At 48.3% G+C, this 19,785-nt stretch overlaps 1 protein-coding gene across 2 annotated transcripts in view; it reads left to right on the top strand.

The window, feature by feature from the left end:
• The window catches only part of ADAR (adenosine deaminase RNA specific), a 338,180-nt gene that overhangs the window by 53,808 nt on the left and 264,587 nt on the right, over window positions 1–19,785 (top strand). For both annotated transcript variants that reach the window (XM_069652057.1, XM_069652051.1), the window contains exons 5-6: window positions 5,551–5,692; window positions 6,019–6,239. In XM_069652057.1, the coding sequence (XP_069508158.1) occupies window positions 5,551–5,692; window positions 6,019–6,239 (363 nt within the window). The remainder of the gene's footprint in view (window positions 1–5,550; window positions 5,693–6,018; window positions 6,240–19,785) is intronic.

Raw genomic sequence — 19,785 nt, 5'->3', positions numbered from 1 at the left:
TCTGCGAAATGTGGTCCTAGCATCAAGGAGACATGAGATGGGTGAAGTCTGACCGCTGCAAGTGAATCCCTCTATTGCTGTGCATCAGTGGCAGTCTGCATCTGCTTGCCTGCGTCCAGTCCTGTCCAGAGGGGCCCAGCATAGATTACTTTTGCATTTTTCAACTGGAAGACTTTGCACCAGCATTGGTCGCCTACTGCAGAAGTGTTTGAACCTGCAACCCGTGGGGATCAAGGGCTCAGGCTTGACTGTGGGAAAAGCGACCTTGGACCCTCTTCAGACGTACAAAGTCTTACTAATCGGTGTCACGATACTTACCTGAACCCGTAACACCAAGTTTGGTAACTTTTGTAATAGTTTGGCTTTGCATTGCTTCACACAAATTAATTATTTTTTTAAACCGGGACTCTGCAATGGAACAAAGTTGATAATTACACGTCTACAAAGACACAACATAGAGGTCTGTGTGATTGATGGAATTTAGATACTGTTTTTATACCACGCATACTTGTCATTCCATCTAATATGTTTAGCTTTTTCAATGACCATGGTACCTACACCATCCATGGTAATTCCGATATTTAAGGGGGGACTGAGGTGACCTAAATTTTCGATTGCTATTGACCTTGAAAATGTTAGAAAGTCGTATGTTACCCTGGAAACAGCTAGTATTGACAAGCTCTCAGGAGCTTGAGTTGGCGATCCTTGCGTTTTTTTAAACATTTTTTTAATATAACCCTCTTAATACCTGTTTGGTTTCTAAGCACAGACACCAGATTCAAACCTGTTGCTCTGCGTGGTCTTGCTGCCAAGACCAGCACATTGACCCTGTGCGCTTTTCACTTGACTATTGCTCGTTTGTAGCCCTTTGCTGCAGAAGTGGACTTGGATGGTTTCTTTTTCAAATTGGTTCATGCCCCTTAGTTTTTTAAAACTATTTTTTTTTGCTTTGTCATCTGGGATCAGGAATCTATAAAGTGAAATGGGTTTGCCTTTCCGTGGGGTAAGTGGTGCCATGGTGTTGATGGCCCAGATATGGGTTTGATTTTCACAAAACACTACTAAACCTAATAAACATCGGTCCATTTTGTCGCTTGGCCTTCTTCATGCCTGATTTGGTCTGGAATAGTCGTATGGAAAAGCCCTTTTCTGGGAAAAGTGAAGGTCTGTGGCTGAATCCGAGGTCTGTATGGAGGCAGTCCACACCCAAGCCAAAGTGTTGTTGCTGGGCAGGTGTGATGGCCAAAGGCTCTGGGATTGCACATCCCCTGGCAGTTAGACTGGTGAGGATTCTTACCATTGGTTGGCTTGTGGGTGACAGCCCAAACCTTGTATAAATACTTTTCCAGCCATTACAGTGTTGGAGAGACTCCGTCGGTTGTCGATGGGCTGAACATCCAATTGAACATCTTGTGCAACCACGCCCTGCTCTTCTCCAGATGGCCTTTCAGTGCTTCAGCCCATGGACTGGTGGGAACAACCTTTTCAAACCCTGCTTGAGGATCCATGGCTTCAGAGGATTCAGAAGTCTCTGGACAAACTAATTTGGTCTCTCCTGGGTACAGTCTTGAACGCTGCAGATCGTCAACTTGTGGAACACCGGCCCCTGCATTTTCAGCCTTTTTGACTGAAAAGCTGTGCAGAGCCTGCTCCTGTAATGAGGGTTGCCTGTCGCTGACTGATTGTGGTGACTCCTGCTTCAACCCATCTCCGTGTCATGGCGGTCTCCTGCTTCTTGAAGGTCTCTGGTCTACCAATGGTGACCAGCTATCCAGTCTCCAGTCTCCAGAGCAGTCTCGTCTGGAACTGCTGACTAATCTGATGCAATCCTGATGCCAAAAGGGACCACTCCACCTGCAGCCCAATGGCCTCCCTCAACCAGACAAATCCCCGAGGGTACATCCAGCAGATTCTGGAACTCCTGAAGCTGTTGCTGAAAAAGTTTGGAGAGGTGGTGGGGTTTTGCATACCTATTTCTGCCCCACCATAGGTTTATGGTTTTATGCCCATATAACCCCATCTCCCCTTCCCCTAAGATTGGTGCTAGTCACCCTGCAGTCTGGCTTCCACCCCATGAATGGTGGGATTGGAGGGAATGTTGTGTAAGAATGTGTGCAGTCCAACTGGTGTAGGACTACACAACTTATCCTTGGTATTAGGTAGCCCACCTTTAATATATGCCTGCACTACACACGTTGGTAGTGTGACTGAGCAGCCAGGCTTATTTTAAGAGGGGTAATGTGAGCTGTAAAATGCATTCAGTACACACAAGTATCCAATTAAACACTGACACTTAAAGTTATATAATTCATTTATACAAAAAGATATTGGCATTCTTTAAAAAGCAGTAATTAGATGTAACAATCTCAAGTTGGAATTCAATTTAAAAAATGAACTAAGGGGGTGAGTAAATCATTCATGTTACACATGTTCCATCACCTTTGCAGTAAAGGTTAGGGTTAGATCAGAACCGACTGAGAATCCAGCAATTATTACTTATCAAAGGGATGCAGTCTGTCTATTATCCCAGCATTAAAGTGTTCATTTAAAACCTGTAGGGGAACAAGCACTGCCAATGGGTTCAGAAGGAGGTCTCCAGGACAGCCCAAGTCAATAGTCCACTCTGATGCTTGTCTTAAATAATGGGTGTTGAAAAGAGTAATCACAGCAACTCTGGAGACTCATTTAGAAAGCACAAGCTGGAAGGCCAATGCAGGTACGTTGAGGTCCACTTTTAGTGTAGGGTTAAATTCCACTCCCAAAGATGGGGAGGCCCCCAAATGGTGGAAGGATAATGTACCCCAAGCCCTGCAGTAACTTTGAAATGAAGTTGTTCCAGTTTGGCGCCTTTTTCTCAGTGCCAAAGCTCTGGTTAGGATTTCCTTGATCCATCGGTCCTGGACTCTGCTGAGGGGACTCTGGACATGGATTGCTTGCTTCTGTAGGGTCCTCTGGATGCCCATGAAGATCTGGCCAGATTTGCACTTTAAAAGACAATGCACTCACATTGGTACCTCAATACCCGTTGAGTTGGTTCCATCAGCCTAAGGGGAGGAAGTCATCCTTTACGGGTCTTGCCTGTCGATTTGAAAACTGGGTCAGCACAGCAGCAGGGCTTCATCGGGCACTTCACAGTCCAGGAGGGTTCTGGCGTCTTCTCTCTTCGGATGTTGTCCTCCAGTGGTCAACTGCTTAGTTCCAAAAACCTCACTTTTTATGTGAGTTTCATTCACAGCCCTGGGCTGTCAATCGCACAGTGGGGTGGCTGTCCTGCAGGACAGCCAGCCGGCCAATTGGAACTGGTTTCCCTCTGACTCAACTAGGGACAGGGACGTTTCGGGACCCTCCCTCACGTCCTGCCTTTCCACACACTGGAGCCTTTGCAGGTTTCAGGGCTGAAGCCAGCCAAAGGCAAATCACACAACTCAAACCTGATGCAAACAGAGTAAAATGCCAGAAGAAACTAACTAATGGTGAAAAAAGACTTGGGGAGAAGAGGGGCCATTTTTTAGAAGTCTCCCTTGTGTGCAGCACTGCAGCTGAGGTATCCGCCTGCAGATGCATGTCACTAGGTGGTACAAAACTCACTGCTAAGTGAGTTAGTGTAATGTTACATGAGGAATGGGTTAAAGGATTTGCAGTGTAACCCCCCCCCCCCCCCCCACCGCCCCCAGCACTCCACATAGGGTGTGTGCTTGACCCATAAAGTAAAGTAAGACAGGGGTCATCTTACTATTCTTGGGAACAGTAGTTCACCCAAGAAAATGTAGTGCAACATTAGGTCGAAGGGACTTCTCAGTGGCACTGCACTAAAGGTGCTGTCACAATACAAAAGCAGATGCCTATGGAGTTTACCAGACTCCATAAAACAGTAGGGGACATAGAAAATTATAGTGAACACATGAGGTGAAAAAAAGGACCCACTCAGGAGTAAACATCAAAAAGGCCAGAGTCCAGAACAAGAGCTGCAGGTCTGTAAGGTTAAAGGGAATTGGCACAGAAATAAATGTAAGAACTCTGCCTGCTTTTTTTTCTGCGTGTTTTACTTGCATCTGTTGGCAAATCAGCACACTCCACATATTGTGGAACTGGTGAATTCGGTTTTCTACCAATGTACTTGCCTGTCCTCAACTGGTCCTAAATTGCAATTTCACTGTTTGTTTTACCGTGCAGTTACTGTGATGCTCTTAACATTGTTTAAATGTTATCTGCAACTTGCTCTTGCTAAATACACTCCCTCTAGATCTCTACATTCCTCTGGTACCAACTTTGTGTGTCAAGCGTTTTGCGAGGTCTGGAGGCCGACCTTTCCTCAGCTTGCTCCCTCCTATGGAACAGCCTCCCCCTTCGTCTTGAGCTGGACCTCCTCAAATTCCGAAAGCTCTTCAACACGTTACACACCCACCCACACCAATTGGCCTGGCACTTACTGGCCTTCACCACTGTAGGCCCGCACTTCTTTATTACAGCTTCAAGTTCCCTAGCACTTCCTACACTGGGCACTTCCTGCTGCTCACTCACAGGCACCCCAGCACCTACCCCGCCTTCCCCCCCTCTCCTCTCTGAATTCTCACATCCTAGTTGGTTCGTCTTTTATCCTCCGTGTATTTGTTTTCTATCCCTTGTTACCTCCCTGTTGCCCTGTGGGCGCTTTGCAATACAATTTACATGTTCGATAAGCACCTAATGTGCAACAAATAAGTTATGCAATAGGAAGCAAACACAAAGGTCTGAAATGTGTGGACTTGATGAACCCTAACTGACCCCATGTAATCAATTTTTCTGTTCTGAAAGTTATAGCTGGCATTTGTTGCACAACTGCCTGTTGCATGTTGTGTAGTTCACCCCCAGGCCCCAAATGTGTGCTTAAAGTGCTTACTCCTCTACAGTTGCCTCTCTGCTATGCAAACTCCTTATAAAATGAGGATACACCCTGTTAAACCAACTATGATTGAAATATCTGGGTCTTAGAAATGAGGCCTAAGAAAAATCTTGTGACACTACCTATTTACATGTTGAAAATGTTTGAAAAATCCAATGTAAAATATCTGAATATTCCACCACACCAATGTAGCATTTCAGTGTTGCCTTTGATAGGCTCTGGATAATAAATGGAATGCTCTGCCTCTTGAGTTAAGAAATGACCCCTACCTGGAGTAGAAACTGCTGCTTATGTATCTTTTTAGTAATTACTGGGCTTGGCGTACCCCTGTCCTATTGCCTCCCTCTCACACCTCCCTCTCTCTTATCGGCTCCCTTATGCCTCTGGGTCACTTTGGATGCGCCTTATAAATAATCTAAGGTAAAGATACCTAGAGGCAAGGTTATGCCAAGCATGGGAGTGCATTACTGTAATTGAGCTCCAAATGTTTTTCCATTGAGCACAAAGTAATGGAAACGATAACTGCAGTGTGCTTTCTTCTCTGCAACCTGGACACCAGTGGTGTTCAGAATCCATCAATCCTTGTTATATAGTATTGCTGGTCAACCATCATGTGATCTTTTAGTTTGGATATATGCTGTTTATGCACTTCTCTACACTCTTTACAGGTTTACGTTTGTTGTGAAATTGGGTGACAAGTCCTTCCCAGCGGTTACTGCTTCAAGCAAGAAGTTAGCAAAGCAGTTGGCAGCCGAAGCAGCCGTTAAGGAGCTTGCAGGAGAGTCTGGGATGTTGAGCATTCCTGAAAAGGTATGGTCAATTTAGTGCTGGGCTGCCGTTTTTTAGTTCATTGTGGCCATTCAGTCTCTGGACATTTTTCTTTCTGGTCAGAGTTCTTGTCCACCTTAAGTATGTCCACGTTAAGTATAACAATCTAATTCGTAAACCACATACTATTCCTGTAGCTGGGTACACCTCAAACTGCTAGCTATGGTACCCTAGCACACTTTTGCTTGGGCAACTCTTTTAGTAGATTGTGGTGTAGCCACTAGATAATTTAGTTTGTTCATTAACCAGCCACTTAAAAATAACCTGGCTTGTGTGTTGCGCAAGTAAATGTAAGACCTGTTCTGTAGGTGACAAAGGCGAAAACTGTGTCTGAGAATGATGATTCCACATCGGATGTCCCGAAATTGACACCAGAAGACCTTAATGCTGCCAAGTCGGCCCATGTTGGTGACCTCATAAAATATCTGAATGCAAATCCTGTCAGCGGACTTCTAGAGTACTCGCGTGCCAATGGTTTTGCTGCTGAATTCAAGCTTGTGGATCAGTCCGGACCACCCCATGACCCAAAGTAAGTATTGCACCTGTTGTACTTTTCCTCAAGTTGAGAACCTAAATTATCAGCTTATTTCTAATTTTTAATGGTCTCATAACCCATTCTGCAAAAGTAAGTTAACCACCTCTTGACAAACTCTGCAAAACTGTCCTTGCACTCAATTAGTGTCTGAATTATTGGCATTATGATCACTCTAACAATAGATACTGAAAAAGGCAGCCCAACCAACCTTATGCAGTGTAGATGAGGGTTATGCTACTCTAGCTTGGCATACCTGCCTCCATGTTTGTGTTATGCTGTTGCTTTAGTCTTGCTCTGTTTTGACCCTACAATGCACTGTCCTCCCTGCATTGCTGCCAAAGCAAAGCCTTTGTGTTTATGGGCTGTGGTGTTTCCAAGCTTCTAATTCCAGTGCTTGATTGTGTGCACACTGCGTCCTTGCAATTATGGGCCTATTCTGACTTCTTTGTCTTGACTACTGTTGCGCTAGTATACTGGTGTATGTGCAGTCTCTCGATCGTCGGTACTTTATTTTGAGTCTGAGCTGGTGATCTGATTCCTTTCCTAGTGGCATCTCCTCATGGGTCTGTCTTGGCGCTGGTGTTGGGCGCCTTGGCTTGATTTCCTGCATCAGAGCACTGGCCTAGTCTTGTGCCGAATCAGCCTTGTATATGCTGCCCAGTGCTTTTGGTGATGCTCCCAAGTATTTTGGGTTTATCTTTAGGCACACCTGGCAGCGCTCTACAGTGTGATCCGGGGGTAAAAAACTGGTCTTTCCACCAGAATTTGTAATGACATTATGGGCCGAATTTAGATGGTGTTCTCTGATTTGACCCCCTACCTTTGCATAAGGTGGGAAAGAAAACTGCATTGACCAATGTTATAAGTATAACCTCCACCTCAATCTCCCTAATGTACACCTGAAGTTGTGGTTGAATTGCTACATGGCTTTGTTCCTTTTTTTCTTTTGGAAGTACTCTGCACTGACCAAGCGATCACCTGCTGAGCGGTGTAGATCACTTGCTTTGGTTTCATCATGTGCATTGTACACATCGTTGTTTTAACCGTGTAGTTTGCACTGTTGTGCTTTCACGTAGGATGGGGATGGTGTAATAGGAGTGCCCCTGTTGATGCCCAGTTTTAGAATTCAAACACATGGGTAATAATCAAAGCCAACTGCTAGATGGCAGCCTTTTGCAAAGCATGTAATTCCAAGCAAATAAAAGCCAGGCTATTACCACTCCCATGCCTCTTGGTGTCTCACTTAATGCTCTGTCCACGCCTACATTGATGGTAGGCAAAGCTGAAGTGTCTATTACCCTGTTCGTCAACAAGGGTGGGCTCCTAACAAACTGCCCCACTGGTTACAGATGTTGTACATGGATGGATCTTGTGGTGTGAAACATTGCACTTAAATGGTTTTTGGGGTTTTGGGGAAGGACACTGCACTAAAAGACTGCATGTCTAGGCCAACACATGTTGCACCTGGAGCAAACTGTTCAAAGTTACAACGTGCACTGTACTTGGATATCTTAGACTAACACATGCTTGGCACTTGTAAAACAGCATGTGATGTTAGCCCACCTTTACGCTCCTGATCTACGCTGGTACCTCATCACACCCATAGATCCTAAATCAGCATTGCTATCCTGATCTTGCAGTTAGTAGATGGGGGCTAGTAGCGCTCATAAGAACTGGGAAGACAGTTTCATTAAGACTCTCGGTAGCCGGTCTTCTTTCAGTATCCTGTATCTGTTATTGCATGGTAGCCTGCTTGCGCTTGGGAAGTCTTAAGGGCAGCCAACCAATGGTGCAGTACACAGCAGTGCTAGGGAGAATGTTAATTTCTGTGCTAATTTCCTCCCACCTTAGATACCCCCAGCTCTTATGATGGACTTGGGACTGTTTTAGTTCATGAGTGGGACTTTTTTCCTCACTCCCTGTGGTTTTCACTGTTTTTGGAGTCTAAATGCCATAGCCATCTGCATTTTGTATAGTGACAGAGCACCCCAGTGCAATATCACTGAGAAGTCCCCTTTCTCTTAAGGTTTAAATACCTTTTCTTGGGTGAACTACTGCTCCCAAGAAAAGTATGGTGACCTTGATCTTACTTTTTTACTAGGTCCAGCACATGATTTTATTTATATCGCGCTCTTACACAAGTGTTTCAGAGGGCGACCAGGTGAAGGGAGGGGAACGGGGGAGAATCAAAAGCAATGATCTTACTAGGCCCAGTGACCTTGAGAAAACGCAAGTGCATGGTGGAAGGGAAAGTGCATGGAAGGGGGGAGAAATTGGAAAGTGCGGAGCATAGGGGAGAACGAAAAATAAGTCTAAAAACCAATGCAGACTCGAACACAACCACAGCCCTCATTCTACTCGACCTCTCCGCAGCCTTCGACCGTTAGTCATGACACCCTGACCAAAACACTAGAAGACATGGGCATAACAGACACATTACTACTCTGGACAAATTCATTCCTAGCAGACAAAACAGAAACCGTATGGATTAAACCCACTCCAAGAGTTAACGACTGGAGTACCACAAGAATCCCCACGATCACCACTGTACTTCAACATCTTCCAGACTCCGCTTATCTGAATCTTCAAAAAGTACAACATTGCATGCTACAACTATGCAGATGATGCCCAAATATACAAAATCAATGACGCCCAAGCGGATCATTCAACCCTAATCAAGTCTTCAACTGGATGAGTGCTAACAACCTGAAAATCAATCCACGAAAGACTGAAATCATGATATCCAAAGACCAAGTGAACGAAACCGCCATCCCGTGGCCAGCGGAAATGGGAACCCCACATCACCATTTAAGGTAGTAAAAAATCTGGGAGTCCTGATGGAACACCCTAACCTTAGAACCACAAGTAAACGCAACAGTCAAATGTTTTTTTCTCCTACACACGGCAAGAAGAATCCTACATTCCTCTCCTTCACGCACAAAACACTCCCTGTTGCCTTTATCATGTTAGACTATGCAAACAGCCTCTACCTCGGAACTCCAGAATACCTCCTGAAGAAACAACAGATGCAAAATGCAGCCGCCAGACTACTCTTAAAACTATCAAGAGAACACATCACTCCTGCCCTAAAAACACAACACTGGCTCCCAGTAAAACATTGCATCACCTTCAAAACAATGTGCATAACGCACAGGGCAATCAGTGGACAGAGCAGAATTCCTACAAAGAAAATAACAATATACAAGCCAATAAGGCCCCTCAGGCCAAGCAACAAAATCTGCCTGGAACCTAAACCATACCTCAAGAATAAACTGGGAGGCACCTCCTTCTACCACTTGGCTGCAAAAACCCAGAACCTCCCAAAAGATATAAGAAAAACCAAAAATCACCTAAAATTTAGGAAATTACTAAAAACCTGGCTCTTCAACACCACAGACTCAAACTGAAAACCGAAACAAAAGGAAACTATGAATAAACTAGAGTGGACACAGACAACCCCAGTACAGACTGGACATCTCCCGATAGGAAGAAGATCCCACGGCACCTGGACGAAGGATGCCGGTTACAGGGGAACACAGACGACACCCAAACTGAGATGAGTCAACATCCCACCCAACACTCGCCCCACAGCTGCCCCCAGGTACCACATTATAGTGGAATTATCAGGATATTACCATTCACCGCACTATCTGAGCAGTGGACATAGGCAGGTTCACTAGCCGTATGAGTGGGAAGGGAAGACTGGGGTGTTAGGCAGAAACCTGTGCAGTTCCCTCTGGGACCACTGCAAAAGATTTAGGACTACAGGTGTTTGGCAGTAAACCCACTTGGTAGCAGTCTGTACCACACAGATTCACTTGGTAGCTGTGGCTGAGCAGTCAGACTTCCCTCAAGAGTTGGGCAGTATACGGAGTATTCACAATAGGTCAAGAGAACACAATAGAACAAGTAAACACTGACCAGGGCTTAGTGTAAAAGAGAATTATTTATTTAAAACCACATCTAGAAAAACACACAGGCACTAATAGTAAGCAATTCAAAAGCACGGTCACTAAAAGATATACACTCCCTTAAAAGAATATTAGACAAGTCTTAAGTAAAGCCCCACTTATTTTCAGACAGCGGTGAGCGCTTAACGCAAATGGCACTCTAATAATTCATTTTAAAAGGGAGAGAAAAACAGAATAAATTGAAACGGATCCCAACACTTTTTCACAAACACAACAAGGGAGGAAGGCAAAGTAACACTAGGAATTCAGTCAGTAGGCCGGATCCGCTTAAGAGGATCCAAACAAAATGTGTCCAAGGTCACACGGTTGCAGTGCACGAAAGTCTTGTAACGGTTCAAAAAGGAGTTGGACCAAAGAAAGGGACAAGTTGGGTCAAGGCGGCCAGTCCAGAAGGTTAAGGGGTTATTACCTTGTAGCAATCTTTAGAAAGGGAGGCTTGGCAGACACGGTACCTTAAAGTGGTGAGAACACTCCAGCGGGGGCAGTTGTTCCTGGCAGCAGATGCAAGTCTGTGCTTCGTCCGGGGGAAGAAAGCATCTCGTCGGGGAGGAAGACTGGAGGCCGTTGCACTGCCAGGGAAGAAACCAGCCGCAGAGTTTCTCAGGTACAAGGAGCGGTTCCGTTGAATCGCGGATCAGTGGTGAGTGGCTATCCGGCTGCCGGGGTGCTTGGCACTGGCAATTCGACCACAAACCGGTCTGGTGTGCGAAGAAAGATGGTAAACTGGTTGTGCCCACCAGTCAGGGGAAGAAGCCTCTCCAGCCGGGAGATCTCTGTCGTCGGGAAGTGCTGAGTCGGTTCCGCAGGGCTGCACCGGTGGTGGTGTCGTCGTGGTAGGTCGGCTCAGCTTCTCCCTCGTCAGATTCTCAGGTCCTGTGGCGACTTCTGAAGTTCCAGTCCCCAAAGCCCTGCTTTTATGCAGCATACCCCATTCACTCAGCCTAGCTGTCAATCAAACATGCTAAGTGGTGAGCCGGCCGGCTCACCACTTGGGCCAATCACACAAGAGTGCGACTTGAGATACCAAGGCAACTCAGTCCATGGTGCCTAAACCCCCTCCCACACCACCTGTGGTACCCAGACAAAGTGGCACGACTTTTGGAGGCCTCTGTGGAGAAGCCTGCCAAAAAGTGGAACAAAGGGCTTGACTTTGGTTGGAGTCACAGAAGAGAACACAAACGGCATTTTAGAATCGAGTCCTGGCAAAAAATACCAACCAGCGAATTAATAAATAAACCGGTGGTGTGTTCGAGGCTATGAGAACTAAATAATTAAAGTTGGTAGCCTCGAACAATGGTAAAATCCCATAGGGAAATATTTGCAGTCGAATATAAAGTAGTTTCCACTGCCACCAGCCAAAACTCGATCAGGGGGGGGGGGCGGAGATGTGCCCCCTCGACTAACAGACCCCGGGGCAATCGAATTGGCCCGACCAGTACGTCCACAATATGATGGTTTGTACTGGTTTCTGTTAATAATTTGGGACTAGTAAAGCCAATGGTGACTTTACATGCCCTGGGAGACAGTAGTCAGTCCCAGGGTATGGAGTCTATGGTGGGGTCACTATAACACCCCTGTGTTACTGCACGGAGGGTGCTGTGTAACACACATCGTAAAAACACATGAGACCCTATGGAGTAAAGGACCCTATAGCCCATAAAACACATTAACAGTCAAAGGAACACCATAAATAATGTCCAAGAGTGGGAGAAAGAGTCTCACTCTTGGCAGGAGAAAAAAACAAACTCCCGAAATCCAGCAAAGCTGCTGGGGGACTCGCTAGGTTAGGAAATTCAGCCTAAAGAGAGAATTCTCCCTAACACGGGGGAGGAGGGGACCCGTTGTGAAAGGGACCTCGAAGGCTGGACAGACCCAGATCAGGACTGAGACACAGGGATGCCCCCAAGCCCCACCTGGGGAGACTGCAGAGGCCCAGCGCCTCAATTCAGGATGATGCTAACTAACCAACTGCACTAACAATTTCCCACTCTGCATACACCTCTCAAACTACAAACCAAACACAACCACAAACCTGAAGCACAACAAACCACAAACTTCACTACATTGCAACAACAAAGCCAAAAACACATAGACCCGCACAACAATACACAATGACTACCAGACGCAAAACGCCCCAGGCCCAGCCAACGGACCCACCGGCTGAGGTCGCCAACAGCACATCACTGCTCTTCCACTTTTCCCGCTTCTTCCCACTAACCACCCCTCCCTTCCTTTTTCAGAGCCGCAAGAGCGCCAGGGGACCACTCCGGTGGTGATAGTGCCCGGTCCAAATGTCCTTTAACATTAATCTAGTTGGAGGTATTTTGGGCATAGACCCCAGAAAGCCTTTTGGACAATGCGAGGTTTTTAAATGTAATCCTTGCATGCACTGGGAGCCAATGAAGGGATTTCAGAGCTGGCGAGATAAGATCCCAGGACTTGAGGCAAAGGACAAGTCTTGCAGTCATGTTCTGGATTAGTTGTAGAGGGCGGAGAGTGGAGGCAGATTTAGAAAGAAGCTGTTACAGCAGTCCAACCTAGCGAGAATCTGAGCTCGTGAAACAGTGCACTTCTGAGGGAAGGAGAGGAAAGGAAGAGTACCTCTAAGGAGGTGCAGTAAGAAGTTAGACTTTAGAGACGTCTGAGATGTGTGCGGAAGAGGCAAGTGTGGATGCAAAGATGACCCTGAGGTTCTTAGCTTTGCAGGTAGGGGCAGGAGGAGGGCCAAGGGAGGCTGGCCAGAGTGAGGGGAAAGGATGGAGGTGTACCAATGAGGAGGATCTAGTCTTACTGGCATTTAAACAAAGATCATTGGCAGCACACCAATTTTGAATGGCGATTAGGCAGTCGGAGAGGAGGTGGCTGAAGGAAGCCTGAAAATGAGTTGGGTGTCATCCGCATAGCACTGGAAATTTGAACAGAAAATGGAAGTGCAGTAGGCGAGAGTTGCCAGGTATTGGTTGAAAAGCCAGGGCGAGAGGTTAGACTCCTGGGGAACACCACGGGTAGAGAGGGAGATGGAAGATGGGAAGGACCTAAATTGAGCCTGGGAGGGTCGATCAGAGGAAAGTGGTCAGCCAGGCCAGAGCCTGATCGGTGATACCCAGCTTGTCACGGAGACGATTGAGCAGGGTGGTATGGTTGACTGTGTCGAAAGCAGAGGAGAGATAAAGTAGGATCAGGACAGAGGGAATGTTAGTTAAGGTTGGAGAGCAGAGGCCATTTTAAGTGGAGTGCTGGGGGTCGTAGTAGCCCCTTATCCATATTCTCATGTAACATTTTTTGTTACCCGTACTACTTTAAATGGGTTGGGCAGTGGTTTACTTTTTTTCTACCAATGTGTATTTTTACCAGTCTGAACGGGTGCAGTACAGCACCCATGGGGACCATTTTGTCAAATTGGCCCATGTCTTTTATTTGCTATTTTCTGGTTGAGGTCTTTCCTGGCTTTTGCTCTGTAAATTGACAGGTTTGAGCCCTGTTTCTTTGGCCCCTGGCTCTAGTATGTCTGGAAGGACTGGAAGTGAGGGTCCAGAAACTCCCTTGTCTCTGGGTGTGCCTGAATGAAACCAGTCCTGATTGGCCGGCTGGCTGTCCAGGAAGGACGGCCACCCTGCTTGCCGATTGTCACCCTAGCGCTGTGAATGAGAACAAGCTTAAGAGGCGAGGTTCTTGGGACTACAGGCAGTCGACCACTGGAAGAAACATCCAAAGAAATCGTGAAGAGAAGCCCACTCAAACTGCCCTGTGAAGCGCTGCTGTGCTGACCTTTTTCACATCTGGAGAATCTCCAGACTAGACGCCTTCTCCCCTTGGGCTGGTGAGACCAACTAGCCCCGAGATGAACTCCACTTTGGAACAATCCCAGGCTTGCTGTGACTCTCCAGTGCTGCAGAAGCCCATGCCAGAGGTAGTGTCCATTAGAGTGCAAGGTCTTCTGAACAAATCGTTCCAAGAGCCTCCTAAGGACACTTCAGAAGCAGGAAATCCTGATCCAAGTCCCCTCACCAGAGTCCAGGACGGAAGGAGCAAGGGAAGTCCAACCAGGGATATTCATTCTGCATAGTGCGGTTTGCGACTTGTTGAAACCATGGGAGAGCTGAATCTGTAGCTGACTACTCTCCTGAGTACTGCTGCAGGAGCCTGCCAGACATCCTCACTCTGAGGCCCGGGAACAAGGTTCTGCTTGGCTGTAGCAAGGAGGCATCCAGCTGTAACACTTTCTTCAAACCAGAGGTACTGAGGGGGTTTGGGGTACTTGCCTTATTGCCAGAAGTCGTGCTTGCTCACTTAAGTGCACTGGCTTACCTTTTCTGAGTTGATTTGAACACCCCTTGCCGAGGCTTAACAGCTTGTGGTCCTTCAGTGATTTTCTTTAACTATCTGACTTTGTGAAAGACTTTATCCATGAAGTGCATCAGAACTGACTGTCCAATTGACTTTGGCTCTCCTGGCTCCTTAAAGGCACCCTTCTAATCTATTGACTTTGGCATTGCTTGTCCCTTCATAGGTTGTAGTTTGTTTTTACTGCTGGGAAAGGCTTACGTAGATTTTATTGGAGGATTCCAACTGTCTTCATGTAATGAGAAAATATGTTCTAATCTTTCTCCAGCATGGATTCACATGCTCATGAATATTCCGTCAGGCTGGGAATCCTCGGTAAAGAAAAATGTTTCATTTCTGAACTCTTTCTCTCCTAACAACCAATCACTGGTCTCTGGGTCATACTGCCCCCCCAGCAAATGACAAGCACCTCTGGCAGCCATCTTCAGATTTTTACTGCACGTTCAAGTGTTGGGAGTGCTCGTGCTTGGCTCTCGGGCTTTTACTGCGTTTTGTGCTTTTTCAAAGTTTTACTCAATCGAGCTTCAAGCTCCAACGAACGATCTACGTTCCGATTAACAGGGACACGTTTTTTGTATTCTACAGTGCCCCTCGAGGGCAAACCTTTCGCATTTACTTTGTGGAGGATTCCAGAAGCTTCTACAAGGCCTATGCCGCGTGGACATGGCGGTTGAGAAGGACTCCGCGCCCCTGTTCAATATATCTTTTCGGACGACGGGCATTCCCTATGGCTCTACTGCCTGCACTCGGACCCGACGCATGTGGATGCCCGTGTTTTGTTAGGACATGGTGCCCCGCATGCTGAGCGGTGCAGGTGGCTGCAGGCCAAGGCCCCTGCTCTGGGTGAGTCCCGGCAGTATGCCTCCCCTGCCAAGAAGAAAGTTGAGTGGTCTTCTATTACCTTTCGGGGCGCTCCTCCCACGGAGGCCCAACATAAGGCTAAGCACCACAAGTCCACTGTCATCGGGAGCGCTGTTGCGATGGGCTCCTCGGCGGCCAGGGTGAATGCAGCATCTCCAGTGGCTTCGACCACGAGCCAACGCTCAGGATTTCGAAGAGGAAGTGTTGCCATCCGGGCAAGCTCTTGGAGAAGACCAGACAGGCCCTCTGGAGATGGCCCAAGGGGAGCAGGTTTCAGACCCCCCTCTAAGGCCACAGGCTCGACCAAGGCTGTGAAGGCCCGGGTACATCAGAGGAGGAGCTTACAATCCTCCCTTCCAGGATGAGTGATGCGTCGAGCAGGCCCTACAGGAAGGATGACTAAGGTGGCATTGAAGGCTTGGAGGACCAGCCTCCGTCGCCACAGCCACCTCAGCAACCTCCACCCCCCCTCACCCCTTAAGGATGAGACTGATCCTGACACAGCGACAATGGGCACTGGCGACAGAGAGTTGGGAGATCTCCTGTGTCCGTCTCCGAGAGCTTATCTTCACCGCCTGACGAGATGGGCTTGTTTCATGCCATGATTTCATGCCCTGAGAAGAGGATTTTCTATACTAGCGCTGTGAGGCCAAGAGTAAGACCGTACTTTCAATCCCCCTTTGGATGACATTTGGGACGAGGGGTTGTCCCTCGTGAAGAACCCTTCCTTGGCCCCAACAAAGAGGAACCGTTAGAAGAAATACAGGGTGCAGGACTCTGCGCCCAAGTGCTTGCGGTCCCAACCGTCTCTGGACTGTGGTTTCGGCTTCAGCCAAGAAATCTTGACTCCTCCTGGATGCCATGGGGTGAAGAGTTATCACGTCTGCAGCGACTACCATGAAGGCCGCCATTGTGGCACGTTGCAACAGGGCGCTTTGGTTCAAGATTGCTCCCCTCCTGAACTTCCTTCCCGATGACAAGAGGGCGGAAGCTTTGGAGATCCTACAGGAAGGCGAGGTGGCATTGGACCACGCCATTAGTGGCCACAGACAGCGCTGATGCCGGGTTCCGCCAAATGGGCAACAGCGTTTGCCTTCAGCGGGGCTGGCTGAGGGCCACACATTTGCCAGGATGTTCAGTCGAAGGTGTTGGACATGCCCTTTGGGGACAATTTGTTCGGGAAGACGTGGACGAATCTCTTCAGGCCATCAAGGCACACTGATGGCACGCGCCTTGGGCATGCTTCAACGGCGGAAGTCCTTTCAGACTTCTGGGCGGAAGGTTCCCAAGGTTCTTCCAAAGGATTCAGTGGAGGTGCTTGGTCCTACCGTCAACCATCCCGCTCGTCGGCCCAGGAGACGTACAGGGGCATGCCAAATCTGGAGGAGGACTTTGTCATCGCCAAGGCCCCCAAGGTGGTGAGTCGACATCAAAACGGGATTGAACCGGCTATGGCGCCTTGCCCTCACCAGTGCCCCACTGTGGAAGGCCGGCTGGTGAACTTCAGTGTGTGGAAGACCGTCTCCACCGACAGTTGGGTGCTAGGCGCTCTCTCCCACGGACACACCCTGGAGTTCCAATGGAAGTGTCCCCATATACCACCAGGAAAAACACGTCCCGTAGCTTCTGGAGGTGTGTGCCATGCTAAAAAAGATGCGATGGAGCTTGTCCCAAGATGCTCTGGGGCTCAGTGTACTCTTGTTACTTCGTCAAAAAGACCAGCAGTTGGAGGCCCATTGTAGACCTCAGCCATCTGAACAAGTACATCAAATCAAAAGTTTTGGATGCTGACAATTCAGCACGTGTTGGGACAGCTAGAAGAGGGGGATTTTCTATCGTCGCTGGACTTGGAAGATTCCTATTTTCACATACCCCATACACTAGGGCCACTGCAAGTTCCTTCGCTTTGTGGTTCAAGTGCAGCATTACCAGTTCAAGGCTCTTCCTTCAGATTGAAGTCAGCACCAAGAGTTTTCACCAAGTACCTGGCGTCGGCGCAGCTGTGTCTAAGAGGGATCCACGTGTACCCTTACCTGGACGATTCGCTCATCCGAGCAAGCTCAAAGGACATTGCCGTCGAATACACAGCAAAGACAGTCCAAATCCTGACGGATCTGGGGTTATCGGTGAACTATGCAAAGTCCTGCTTGACTCATCGCCGGACGCTCTGTTTCTGGGATCCAGACTTGACGTGTCGTGCCTGGCGTCCCTGTCTGAGGAAAGGATAGGGGCCATTTTGGGCAAGGTGCAACAGCTGTTGTCTCTAAAGGTCGCCACTGTGAGATCCATCAAGTCTCTGCTCAGCATGATGTCATGCATTTACCTCATCTGACTATGCAGGCTGCGAATGCGTCCACTACAGGAGTTCCTCGACGGATGTTGTATACAAGTGTAGAAGCTTCTAGGACAAGATCAAAGTCGACGAGAGCTTCTGTCAAGCGATAATGGTGGAGTCCGCTCACATCTGTCCAAAGGTGCATAGTTCCAGACCCCACTGTACCAGGAGACGGTCACAACGGACGCCTCACTGGAAGGTTGGGGTGCTCACTCCGGAAGTCTTCACGAAAGAGGCCTGTAGCTACCGGAGGAAAAGACGTTGCACATTGTGTTGGAGCTGCACGCATTGTTTTGGGCCTTCAAATCCTTCCGTCCCTCAAGGGCAAGGTGGTACGGGTCTTCACAGACAAGGGGCCCCAGACCCCCAGTGCTTCCATAGGCGCAGGACCTATGGCATCGGGCCATAGCCCAGGGGATGTTTCTTATCCCGTTTCATCTGGCAGGAGTGAAGAACACTGTTGCCAACTCTTGCCACGAGTGGTAACTTCGGCAGGACCAAGTGGATTGCCTGTTCTGCAGATGGGGCAATCCCCAGATCGATCTGTTTGCGACGAACACCAAGTGTCAGAGGTTTGCGAGCAGGTTCCCCAGCCGGGGAGAATGGGGGACGCATTCTCATTCCGCTGGGATGGCCTGTTTCTGTATGCGTTCCCTCTGTTGCTTCTTCGACTAGTCAATCAACTAGACGGACCTGGTGCAGCATGATACTCGTTGCACCAGCGTGGCTGAGACAAATGGTACCCGGACCTTCTGGACATGTCAGCGTCCCCTCCAGTTAAGCTTCAGGCGGTCGCAGATCTTCTCGCCAGGGAAGGAGGCGCAATTCTGCACCATGACTCCTGATTGCTGAACCTGAAGGCCTGGCCCTGCGGCACAAGCGTTTGGTGGCGGATTATAAGGAGGTGCTTGCCAAGGCCAGAGCTTCATCTAATCTCATGCTACGGGCACAAGTGGAAGAAGTTTGCCGTTTGGTGCCGTACTCGGAAGATCGACCCTCTACTGGTTACTGCTCCGCAGGTGCTTCCGAATTTGTCATTGGCCAGGGGGGGGACTGGCCCATGCTTTCATCAAAGTTCATCTGGCGACCAACTCCCGCTACACCAGATCTCCTGCACAATATCCCTATGGTCGCATCGATTGGTCAAGGAGTTCATCCAAGAACTATTTTGCTTGTTCCCGCCGGTGAAGGCTCTGGCATGGGAGCTCAATTATGTGCTTACTAAGCTCATGGGTCCTCCATTCGAGCCTATGCATTCAGCGCCACTGGAATTTGTCATGGAAAACAGCTTTTCTTGCGGTCATTACGCCGCACGACGAGTGGGAGAGATCCAGGCCCGCTCCTGTAAACCACTATATTTGACAGTCCATGAGACGAGGGTAGTGGTCCGGACACACCCTTCCTTCATGCCCAAGGTGCCGTCGGACTTTCATCTAAACAAGTGCTTGGCGTTACCTGTATTCTTCCTGGCGCCTTTGTCGTCAGCTGAGAGGCCTTTGCACTAGCTAGATGTTGCTAGAGCGATGAAGTTCTATGTGGACCGCACGTAGACGCTGCAACTTTTTTGTGAACTTTGGCCCTGTGAACCATGGGAAGGTCCACTCCAAGGCTTCTATTTCCAGGTGGCTCTCCGGCTGCATCACCCATTGTCACCGGTTGGCAAACTGACAGTTGCCTGGCCGTCTGAGCCCGTTCAACCAGATCGATCGCTGCAACTACAGTGTTTTTGTCTGGTGTGCCCCTGTTTGACATCTGCAGGGCTGCTACGTGGAGGTCGCCGCACATCTTCGCGAAGTTCTACTGCGTCGACCGGGATTCCGGAGTCGGCCAAGCAGTGCTGCGCAACCTGTTCACGTGAAGGTGCGCCTGGTGAGGAAGTTAGAGATGCTTAATGTTGAGCCTTGCCTTCTCCCGTGGTTGTGCATGTGTGTACTGCTATGTAGTATTCATGAGCATGTGCATCCATGCCAGACCCCATGCTGGAGAAGGAACAAGTTATTTACCTGTAAATGTTCTCCAGCATGGGTCT

Source organism: Ambystoma mexicanum, chromosome 1p, assembly GCF_040938575.1.
Source record: "Ambystoma mexicanum isolate Mex_15411 chromosome 1p, UKY_AmexF1_1, whole genome shotgun sequence".
Classification (NCBI taxonomy): Eukaryota; Metazoa; Chordata; class Amphibia; order Caudata; family Ambystomatidae; genus Ambystoma; species Ambystoma mexicanum.
Note: the sequence above shows the minus strand (reverse complement) of the source record. Positions and strands in the feature narration are given on the sequence as shown.